Here is a 12,013-nt window from a genome sequence, read left to right as displayed (position 1 = left end):
ACATCTTCATATTCTTCATATATTCTTTAAATTCACATTCAAATCCACTGAAATTATTATCTCTGATAAACAGCGATTACGTCACAACTGGGTGATCTACGACGTCATAGCCCCGCGACTAGCGAAAGGACAGCAAAGAAGGAGACATGGCTGCAAGGTTACTGCTCCGCTCAGCTTTCCGAGCCGCATCAACCTGCCGGGCGGCCCCGGTGCCCGCTCTGACCCGCGGCATGGCGGCTGGAGGTGAGGAACACACCGACACCTGGCTATAGAGCCTGAAACACCGATTAAATCTGATTTAAAAGAGTGTTCGTCCACAGCAAGGACAGATAACGTCAATGCTAACTGACGGCGGAAGACCTTCTCCCCTGTGAGAACGTTCTGTTCAACTTCAGACCATAGTTCATTTAAAAAATCAAGCAATTTAATTAGAAAGTCGAGTTTTGTGTTAACTGTACAGTTTGTATAACAATCGTTTTTCCATAATATAATTAGGCTGAAACTCTTCAATTCGGCACACATTACATATATAATTGACTTTTTTTATTTATTCTTATTCTGTTAAAACCTTCTCAACACAGGACATCAGACCACAACTTAATTAAAAACTTCGCCAACTTAAATTCGAAATTGCGTTTTGTGTAAACTGTACAGCTTGTAAAACATAAAGACATGTCCCACAATATAACTAGACTAATACTCTTCAATTCGGCATACATTAGAAATATAATTGACTATTTTAAATATTCAAGTATTCTGTTTAAACAGTAATTCTCAACACAGGACATCAGACCAAACTTCATAAGAAAATACTGCAATTTAATTATAAATCGTGTGTTGTGTCAACTGTTCCGCATGTAAAACATGAAGACGTTTCCCACAATATGACTAGACTAATACTCTTCAATTCGGCACACATTAGAAATACAGTTGACTATTTTATATATTCTATTACTAACATTAGACCTCTCTGTTGTCAAAAACAGTCCTCGACTAATGTTAACGTTAAGCTTCATTGTTATGAATTCCATTGCTCAAATATGACAGCTAGCTAAGCTAGTAACAGCGGAAGTTTCCATCAAGTTCACTCATCTGCGAGGGCTCTTCAAACTCAATATGCGACATGGCTGAAGAGTATTACTAAAAATATTTTGGTATTGCTTTATTCATAACTTTATCTATTATCTTATCGTGATACAACTCCACATTCACTCACACACATTGGATTTTTAATTTTTAATTAATTTTTTTTTCTTGAAATAGTTTTTTCTGTAACTTAATACTCACGATATCTTTTACTGACTTTTTTGTCCAGTATATTTAAACTTTGCTCTCTAAACATTAGGACATTCTTCTCATATATTTGACATTTTTTACTCAATATATTACGTCTTTATTATTGAAATTAGGACTTGACCTTGTTTGACTTAATAATCAAACTATTACAACATGATTGTTGGACAGAACGCACACACACACACACACACACACACACACACACACACACACACACACACACACACACACACTCCCTATGCTCGCGCACACACACACACACACACACACACACACACACACACACACTCACACACTCACTCACTCACTCACTCACTCACTCACTCACTCACTCACTCACTCACTCACTCACTCCCCACACACACACACACACACACACACACACACACTCCCTATGCTCGCACACACACACTCCTCACACACACACACATACTCCCTATGCTCGCACACACACACACACACTCACTCCCCACACACACACACACACACACACTCCCTATGCTCACACACACACACACACACACACACACACACACACACACACATTCCTTGCACACACACACACACACACACACACATTCCTTGCACACACACACACACACACTCAAAAATACAAATATTACATATTTCTCCACTTTTATTTCAAACGTTGAAGTGTAAGAACTAGTATTTGTGGGTGTGTTTGGGTGTAACTAGTGTGTGTGTCTCCTCAGGGATCCCCACTGACGAGGAGCAGGCCACCGGCCTGGAGAAAGCCATCATGAAGGCCATGAAGGAGGGAGCGGTACGACACGTTCACTGACATTATCCCCCACACACTGCATGACGGGGAGACTTCAAAACTTATATCTTTAATTGGCAGCGCAGCCAAGACAACAAGAAAGTTGTAAAACATGCGCCAAAAAACGTTTTGTCGTTTTAGCTGCTGTCGAGTGTAGTGTTAACTAGCTAGCGGTAGGCTAATGTTAGCTGCTGTCGAGTGTAGTGTTAAGTAGCTAGCGGTAGGCTAACGTTAGCTGCTGTCGAGTGTAGTGTTAAGTAGCTAGCGGTAGGCTAACGTTAGCTGCTGTCGAGTGTAGTGTTAACTAGCTAGCGGTAGGCTAACGATAGCTGCTGTCGAGTGTAGTGTTAACTAGCTAGCGGTAGGCTAACGTTAGCTGCTGTCGAGTGTAGTGTTAACTAGCTAGCGGTAGGCTAACGTTAGCTGCTGTCGAGTGTAGTGTTAAGTAGCTAGCGTTAGGCTAACATTAGCTGCTGTCGAGTGTAGTGTTAACTAGCTAGCGGTAGGCTAACGTTAGCTGCTGTCGAGTGTAGTGTTAACTAGCTAGCGGTAGGCTAACGTTAGCTGCTGTCGAGTATAGTGTTAACTAGCTAGCGGTAGGCTAACGTTAGCAGCACATTCTCGTCTCCCTCCTTCATTTTACAGTCCAATGGTGGCTAGAACGGCTCTGGGTCAAACGTCAATATGAAATGGATTAATCTGCGTTATTTTTTTTAACGCGTTATTTTTTCTCAGATTAATTAATCGAAATTAACGCATTATTTTGACAGCCCTAATAGTTATGTAAAGCAGCTACAAGAAGTAGAAGTGATGATCTTGTTCTCTACTCTGCACTGACTCCTGTCTTGTCCTCCAGGACCCCTACAGCATGATGAAGCCTAAAGAGTACGCTGGCTCCAAGGCCGATCCTCACCTCGTTCCCTCCATCACCAACAAGAGGATTGTGGGATGCGTCTGTAAGTTCTCTATAAAAACACCTCTTTTTTTCTGTTTCTGCCGCTGACAGGTTCAGATTATTATTCTAAGTGTCTGACAACATTATGAAAGGATCCCTACAGAGATAGACCTTTTAGTTAAAGAGTAAGATCCTTTTAGTTTAACATGAAACAGCCCCGAAATCACCATCACCAAACTACACCAGACTCCATGTAAATAATCAGGACTTTTAACATCGTAAAACACCTTCATTCAAAGTGGACAGAAACTAAATAAAGCTATCAAAAGCCGTCTTGGTTCATCTTTCCACTGTTCCAACAATCACCACTCTGGTTTGGTTGAAATAAACCCTTAATTCACCCATTTACATGTGGAAATATGCTGGCTCTATACACGCTAAAAGTGCTGATTATTTACATGGAGTCTGGTGGAGTTTGGTGATAGGGATGATGATGGGTGTAGGGATCCTTTCATAATGTTGTCAGACACTTAAAATGTGTGTGTTTGTGTTTCTGTGTGTGTGTGTGTGTGTGTGTGTGTGTGTGTGTGTGTGTGTGTGTTTCTGTGTGTGTGCGTGTGTTTTTCTGTGTGTGTGTGTGTTTGTGTGTTTGCGTGTGTGTGTTTGTGTGTGTGTGTGTGTGTGTGTGTGTGTGTGACTGCATGGATTCAGTGATTAACTCCAGCAGCTCTGCTCTGTGATCTCTGCTGCTGATGTTTCTGAACTGCTGGTCGTCTCTCTGCAGGTGAAGAGGACAACACGGCCGTGGTTTGGTTCTGGCTCCACCAGGGCGATGCCCAGCGCTGCCCGTCCTGTGGCTCCCACTACAAACTGGTGGCCCACCAACTCCCCCACTAACTCCCACACACCTCTCTTAATATAGACATTAGTCTTCAGAACGACTCAAGGAAAGATCAGACTCAGTCTCCAGGAACAGAAGGGATACAGCTACGGCCGGGGAAGTTAACGCCAAATCTGGCCAAATCTCAGCTAATTTAATAATATAATTTGAATACTTTCACCCAGGGAAACGTGTGTCCGTTCCTCGGGAGTGTTTTTTTAACCCCAAACTACGATCTCTCTTTCCAAAAACGTCAAAAACTGTCGTAGCCGTAGCTGTATCCCCTTCTAGCCTCGACCCATTCTTTGGTTCTTTCCAACTTCCTGGAGTTGTGAGTTGCCGTCGTCTGATTGGCCTCTTGGCTCGTTCTGTCTCGTACTTGATTGACCTGCTGACCTCATATCAGCCTTTGCTTTACGTGTCGACAGTGACACAGGGATCACATGTGGTTTGGGACACAACAGTTTCTTCAAACATTTCCATTCAGCGTTTCAGTTTACATTCACACAGGTGTACTGTACCATGTTACCCTCAGGTCCACTTCACTCCTTCTACTCCACCAATAAAGTCCTCATACTTTATCTGGCTCTGCTTGGCTTTTCTTTGTCTTCTGGCTTCATCTGAGATCCAAACTTCAGACAACGTTAGACCAATTGGTTTTATTTACGTGTCGTGCCACTAATCGGCCCGTCCTTCACGGAGTCACGTGACACCAATACAAAACCTACTTCATCCATAATGTCCTCACACAACACGCTCTACTCTGCACGAAATAAAGGAAGACAGGAAGGAAGGAAGGAAGGAAAGAGGGAGGGAAGGAAGGAAGGAAGGAAGGAAGGAAGGAAGGAGGGAGGGAGGGAGGGAGGGAAGGAAGGAGGAGAAAAGAAGGAGGAGGGAGGGATGAGGGAAAGAGGAGGGAGAAGAAGGAGGGAAGAAAGGATAGAAGGAAGGCAAAGTAAGAATAAAGGAGGGAGGGAGGGAGGGAGGGAAGGAAGGAAGGAGGGCGGGAGGGAGGGAAGGAAGGAAGGAAGGAGAGAAAGAAGGAAGGAGGGAGGGAGGGAATGAGGGAAAGAAGGAGGGAGGGAAAGAAGGAAGGAGGGAGGGAAGGAAGGAAGAAAGGATAGAAGGAAGGCAAAGTAAGAATAAAGGAGGGAGGGAGGGAAGGAAGGAAGGAGGGCGGGAGGGAGGGAAGGAAGGAAAGAAGGAAGGAGGGAGGGAAGGAAGGAAGAAAGGATAGAAGGAAGGCAAAGTAAGAATAAATAAATAAAGAAGGAAGGAGGGAAGGAAGGATGATGTAGTTTTCTGTCACAGAGGAGAGAAGAAACATTTAACAAGCTGATTGTGAGAAGGATACAGTGCTGCTCATACGTTTATGAACCCATGCTAAAGTTGACTAAAAAGAGGAATAAAAAAATCATCTTTTGGAAATTGATCTTAATGCCTTAATTAAAGAAATTGGAAAAATCCAATCTTTAAGGACACCAAATTTCTTTGTGAATGAATAATGTATCGTAAATAAATAAATGTTCTTCCTTAAAATACAGGGGGCATAAGTCAGTACACCCCTATGTTAAATTCCCATAGAGGCAGGTAGACTTTTATTTTGAAAGGCCAGTTATTTCATGGATCCAGGATACTATGCATCCTGATAAAGTTCCCTTGCAGGCAAAGTAAGAATAAAGAAGGAAGGAAGGAAGGAAGGAAGGAAGGAAGGAAGGAAGGAAGGAAGGCAAAGTAAGAATAAAGAAGGAAGGAAGGACAGAAGGAAGGAAGGAGGGAAGGAAGGAAGAAAGGATAGAAGGAAGGCAAAGTAAGAATAAAGAAGGAGGGAAGGAAGGAAGGAAGGATGGAAAGAAGGAAGGAAGGAGAGAAAGAAGGAAGGAAGGAGGGAGGGAAGGAAGGAAGAAAGGATAGAAGGAAAGCAAAGTAAGAATAAAGAAGGAAGGAAGGAAGGAAGGAGAGAAAGAAAGAAGGAAGGAGACAACAGGCATACCATTTCAAAAATCACTTTCATCACATTTTACGTGACATATTTCCGGTAGGCAACTGACTGCAAGCAGGCCCAATTTAACCACCGCACATATTATATATTTATTTCATATTCTGTCTACTGTCATTGATCTAAATGAGGTGGTGAAAACAAAAAAAAATCTATCAAATATCAACGTAAACAGCGCTTACCGACGTTCAAACCAGGCGACACGTCAGTAAATACACCCCAGACGTCATCAGCGTGCGACTAGCTTCCTGTGACAGGAAAGAAGAAGGAAAGATGGCTGCAAGGTTACTGCTCCGCTCGGCTGTTAGAGCCGCGACAACCTGCCGGGCGGCCCCGGTCCCGGCTCTGACCCGCGGCATGGCGGCTGGAGGTGAGGACCGAACCAACACCGCTCTATGAAGCCCGAAACACCCGTTAAAATGTGTTTTTTTTAGAGGGCAATGTGACCGCGGCGCTCACTAGCCGGTTAGCATTAGCAACGTTAGCACTGCTGCTCCGCTAGAAGGGATACAGCTGCGGCGACAACTGTTATGTTAGGCACCGAAACGAATAGCTAAGGAAAAAAGATCGTGGTTTGGATTAAAACACTCCGGGGGGATTGAACACATTTTTCTGGCTTAAAGTATTACAATTACATTGTTATTTAATCCTAGATTTTGCCAGATTTGGCGTTACTTCCGCCCGTAACGTTACGTGTATCCCTTCTAGCTACAACTCGCTTGCAGCAGGAGGTCAAACGTGATTTTCAATTATAATTTCTAAAGTCAGTGGCAGCTACAAATACATTTTGGTCAACTGTGTTTCTGCTGAAACGTGTAACGTTACAGTTTAGGAAATTGTACTTGTTTTCACGCTGACATTGACTTAAAACGCAGGACGTTAGCCTGCTAGCTAAAGTAGCTAACGAGTACAGGTGTGTAACGTTCCGGGTGACTTAAAGGACACCGTAGTTTGAGAAAGTATTCAGATCCTAGTAAAATACACCATTATGCGATGGAAAGGGAAAGGATTTCTAAGGAGGTCGACCTTTCTGTTAAAGAGTAAGATCCTTTTTTAAAACATAAAAAAAATCCACGAGACTGCGTTCGCTAAACCCACCAGACTCCATGTAAATAAACAGCAATTTAAGCATCGTAAAACACACTTCATTCAAAGTCGACATAAACAAAATAAAACTATGAAAAGCCATTTTGTGTCGTCGTTCCAGTTTTCCAACCGTAACAACTCTAGTTTTGGTTGAAATAAACACATAGTTTACAGATTTACATGTGAAGATATGTTGGCTCTATACACGCTAAAAGTATTGTTTTTTTAAATGGAGTCTGGTGGGTTTAGCGCTAGCGACTTCAGAGCTGTTTCTGGTTAAACAGAAAGGTCTTAAAGAGGATTTAAAGGTCTATCTCTGTAGGGATCCTTTCCATAATGTTGTCAGACACTTAGAATAATAATCTGAGCCTGTCAGCGGCAAAACGAGCACTTTTATGAAGGTAAATACAAGCTGGATAATTGCCCTGTTAACTCACATTGTAGCTTGTTTCTCCACTGCCGACTGCAGAGATCTCGCTTAATACTGGACCAATGTCAAAGATTGTTGTTCCCATCAGTCACTTAGACACAAAAACATAGGAACATATGGTTCAGGTTGAAAAAAACGGTTCAGTCCCTGAACACCCACTCAGGTGTCTTCAGTTATTCTGACTGACTAGACTCAGGAGCTTTGATGGGAACTCATTAGGTCATGAATTCTTTCTACCAAAAAGGATGAGGGGCGCGCGCCCATATATAGAGGTGTACTCCTCGACGCAGTGGGTTCGACTCCGGCCTGCTACCCTTTACTGCATGTCATTCCCCCCTCTCTCTCCCCTTTCATGTCTTCAGCTGTCCTATAAAAATAAAGGTCAAAAATCCCCCTCAAAGTAGTGCAAAAGTGAACAATGCAGTAGCTTATTATTAAATATTAACAGAACAATATAACAGGGAATAAGTTATAAGATGTAGATGTTATGACCGCAGTCCAGATAGTGTAGGAGGGCTAATATAGCCTATAAGACAGTCAGGTGTACAGCAGACAGTGATATAATGGTGGTAGGGGCTGACAGAGACAGGCTCATGCTGAAGTACCTCCTTTTTTGTGACGTGTTTGCTAAAGTCATGTGGTCTCTCCTCAGGGATCCCCACTGACGAGGAGCAGGCCACCGGCCTGGAGAAAGCCATCATGAAGGCCATGAAGGAGGGAGCGGTACGCATTCGTCTTCAGTCTGTGATCACGTTTACATGCACACTACTGTTCCCAATATGATAAAGGTCATGTAAACAGCTTATTCTGGAGAATCAGGCGTCCGAAATCTCCTCCCCTGCTCTACATACTCAACATGTAAACTACCGTTCAACACACAGTATATTAACAGCAGGAAGGAAGGAAGGAAGGAAGGAAGGCAAAGTAAGAATAAATAAATAAAGAAAGAAGGAAGGAGGAATCAGTTTTCAGAGAAGAAACATTTAACAAGCTGATTGTGAGAAGGATACCGTGCTGCTCATACGTTTATGAACACATGCTAAAGTTGACTAAAAAGAGGAATAAAAAAAATCATCTTTTGGAAATTGATTTTAATACCTTAAAGTGTAACTCTCGCCAAAATGCAACCTAGGGTGTTTTTGTGAATGTACCTGATTCAAACTTTCATTTAAAAGCATATTTAGGACGGAATCGCCACTTTTAAGATTGACCGTATTCTCGTTTTTCAGTCAAATGGTCTTTTGAATGGGAGAGCTAGGGGCACTTTGATGCTAGCCTCAAAATATCTATTTTTAAACCACTAAGAAGGCTGGACACAACATGAGACTTTGCTCCAAGTATCACCAGGAGCTCTACACCTTAACGGAAGAATTGACAACATTGGTTGTGTTCACAGAGTTTACTAAAAGGTTTTGAAGAACTCACTGTAGGTCTTGTTGTTTCAGATTAAGATGCTGTTTACATGACCTGTATCGTATTCAGAATATTGTCATATTGGGAATAATGGTGGAATATTGGTGTGCATGTAAACGTACTGAGCGTTGTCTCGAACTCTTAAAGGAAATCGTGAGCCGAGTGTATCGTTACATCCCCAAATCTAAGGCCTAAAACATAAAATAGTGCAAGTTAGGATGACGAGATGAAGTGTAACATGATGACTATGGAATTAGGTGATTATAAACAGAGGTGCAACGATGAATCGATTAGTTGATTATTTGTCAACTATTAAATTAATCGCCAACTATTTTGATAATTGATTAATCGTTTGTCATTTTTTTTATTAAAAAAAATCAGATTTCTCTCTCAGATTCCAGCTTGTTAAATGTGAATATCTTCTAGTTTCTTCTCTCCTCTGTGACAGTAAACTGAATATCTTTTGAGTTTTGGACAAACCGAGACATTTGAGGACGTCCTCTTAGGCTTTGGGAAACTCTGATCCACATTTTTCACCATGTTTTGACATTTTTATAGATCAAACAACTAATCGAGAAACTAATCGACAGATTAATCGAGTATGAAAATAATCGTTAGTTGCAGCCCTGATAAACATGTGGAAGACAGAGATGGCCTGACTGACTCCTGTCTTGTCCTCCAGGACCCCTACAGCATGATGAAGCCTAAAGAGTACGCTGGCTCCAAGGCCGATCCTCACCTCGTTCCCTCCATCACCAACAAGAGGATTGTGGGATGCGTCTGTAAGTTCTCTATAAAAAAAAAACCCTTTTTGTTTCTGTTTCTGCCGCTGACAGGTTCAGATTATTATTCTGAGTGTCTGACAACATTATGGGAAGGATCCATACACCCAATCACCAAACTCCACCAGACTCCATGTAAATAATCAGGACTTTTATCATCGTAAAACACACTTCATTCAATGTCGACAGAAACTAAATAAAACTATCAAATAGAGATGCACCGATTACAACTTTCTAGGCCGATTCTGATTTTCTTTGAGTTAGACCAGCTGATACCGATTTTAGCCGATTCCGATTTCATTTTTTCTATCCACTTTACAGCACACAAATATTTATTTTCTATCTTTTCTTAATGGAAAATAGTTATAGTGATCCATAGTAATGGACACTATATATAAATCTATATGAATTACTCCTGGTGTGGGACATTCACACACATCTAAAGAGCAATGTTAGAACCATTTCCTTCTTTTCACATCAATATCCAACTAAAGAAATGTGATTTAGGTTTTTGGTGTCGTCCCTCCACGCCCTACTTTCTCCTTGCAGGTGTTGCATATTGCAAACTTGTTATCTTCTGCACACACGCTGAAGAATTCCCAAACAGCTGACATGTTGCAGGTTAATTCACCAGGTTCCTACATGTGGGAGAATAGCGCCGACACGCGCTTCACACCGCGAGCGGGTACGCGCCACACACGGCGGAAAAGTTGAGAGAAAGGAGAAAGAGAGCGTGTTGTGGCGTCCGTGTGTGCGTGCGTCCTTGAGAACTGTAACTGGTATAACTTATGTTGTCAGTTAATCGGAGCGTTGACCGGCATGAAATCACCATATGTTAGACTGACCTGCCGGTCGCCGGTCATGGCCGAGCACGTGAAAACCGGCCAATTCCGGTCACCGGCCGGTCTATCGGTGCATCTCTACTATGAAAAGCCGTCTTGGTTCATCTTTCCACTGTTCCAACAATCACCACTCTGGTTTGGTTGAAATAAACCCTTAATTCACCCATTTACATGTGGAAATACGCTGGCTCTATACACGCTAAAAGTACTGATTATTTACATGGAGTCTGGTGGAAATATGCTGGCTCTATACACGCCAAAAGTACTGATTATTTACATGGAGTCTGGTGGAAATATGCTGGCTCTATACACGCTAAAAGTGCTGATTATTTACATGGAGTCTGGTGGAAATATGCTGGCTCTATACACGCTAAAAGTGCTGATTATTTACATGGAGTCTGGTGGGTACGGAGGCTTTACATCGACCTCCACATTTCATGCCTGTGTTTATGCTCACTGTGACTCCTTTTTTCACAATAAAAATATGAATCCAGTTGTTGCTTCTCTCTCTGCAGGTGAAGAGGACAACACGGCCGTGGTTTGGTTCTGGCTCCACCAGGGCGATGCCCAGCGCTGCCCGTCCTGTGGCTCCCACTACAAACTGGTGGCCCACCAACTCCCCCACTAACTCCCACACACCTCTGTTACTAGACACATATGTCACTAGAGACGTATGTTACTAGAGACGTATGTTGTTATATAGACATGTATCACGCAGCTGAAATATTCCTCTTAGCTTCAGAACGGGGAGAAGAAAGATCAGACAGTCTCCAGGAAGTTTATTTATCCTGGAAACATTTTTTCCTGGAGTTGTGAGCCGTCGTCTGATTGGTCTCTGACTCGTTCTGTGTAGAAATGTTCCGATACCATTCTTTCCTTCCCGATACGGCCGATACCGAGCACCGATGTGATAACCACTGTGTCATATTTTATGTTTTAACAGCTGTATGCTACTATTCAGTCCCTCCAGAAAAACGGGATCATGTGATCGCATAATTCAACGCATAATCAGCCAAAGTCTGCATATTTATGCGGGGCCGCATTTTTTCAAATACGCCGCACTTTCGCTGCATAAATTGCCGATTTCCGCGCAAAATATGCGGGGCTTGTATGATTTCATAATCCCCGCATTTTCGTTGCAAAAAAAGTCACACATATATCTTGGCAGAAAGTTGAAAAATGTTGCGTTTACTTCACACAAGAGCAGCCATTTCCCCCTGTTGCCATGGGAACGTTATTACGAGACGTGAACATCATCGAAAAGCTGCAAACCCCGCGATGAAGCCACGATGAAACCGCAGTTTTTGCAAGTTCCCGCAATTTCATCGCATAAAATTGCTTAAATATCCCGCATATTCCATCGCATTTTTTAAGAAAACGTGACGCATAATCAAGGATTTTTGCCCGCAACAATCACAAAAGAACGCCGCAATTTTCTGGAAGGACTGGCTATCTCTGTATGGATGTGATGCGACTGCTATCTCTGTTAAACTCTTTGTGAAAGACGAACGAACACAAGTCAGTCATAACGAGAAAAGAACGTGACGGTGCATAAACTCCAGTACTCTCGATACGATACCAGCGTTTTAGGCAGCGTCGGAGGCTTTTC

The 12,013-nt window shown here is 42.5% G+C and overlaps 2 protein-coding genes across 2 annotated transcripts; both read left to right on the top strand.

Annotated features, from left to right (window-relative positions):
* Positions 1 to 86: 86 nt before the first annotated feature.
* LOC116041878 (cytochrome c oxidase subunit 5B, mitochondrial-like) lies at positions 87 to 3,919 on the top strand. Its single transcript, XM_031287964.2, has 4 exons — positions 87 to 243; positions 2,010 to 2,080; positions 2,934 to 3,033; positions 3,757 to 3,919. Exons 1-4 carry the CDS (start codon positions 147 to 149, stop codon positions 3,867 to 3,869), a joined length of 381 nt encoding a protein of 126 aa, XP_031143824.1. The 5' UTR covers positions 87 to 146; the 3' UTR covers positions 3,870 to 3,919.
* Positions 3,920 to 6,043: 2,124 nt separating this feature from the next.
* On the top strand, positions 6,044 to 11,357 carry LOC116041877 (cytochrome c oxidase subunit 5B, mitochondrial-like). The gene is made up of 4 exons (XM_031287963.2): positions 6,044 to 6,221; positions 8,020 to 8,090; positions 9,463 to 9,562; positions 10,920 to 11,357. Exons 1-4 carry the CDS (start codon positions 6,125 to 6,127, stop codon positions 11,030 to 11,032), a joined length of 381 nt encoding a protein of 126 aa, XP_031143823.1. The 5' UTR covers positions 6,044 to 6,124; the 3' UTR covers positions 11,033 to 11,357.
* The last annotated feature ends 656 nt before the right edge of the window (positions 11,358 to 12,013 follow it).

Source organism: Sander lucioperca, chromosome 14 (genome assembly GCF_008315115.2).
Source record: "Sander lucioperca isolate FBNREF2018 chromosome 14, SLUC_FBN_1.2, whole genome shotgun sequence".
NCBI classification, from domain to species: Eukaryota; Metazoa; Chordata; class Actinopteri; order Perciformes; family Percidae; genus Sander; species Sander lucioperca.
This window is presented reverse-complemented; position numbering and strand designations above follow the sequence as displayed.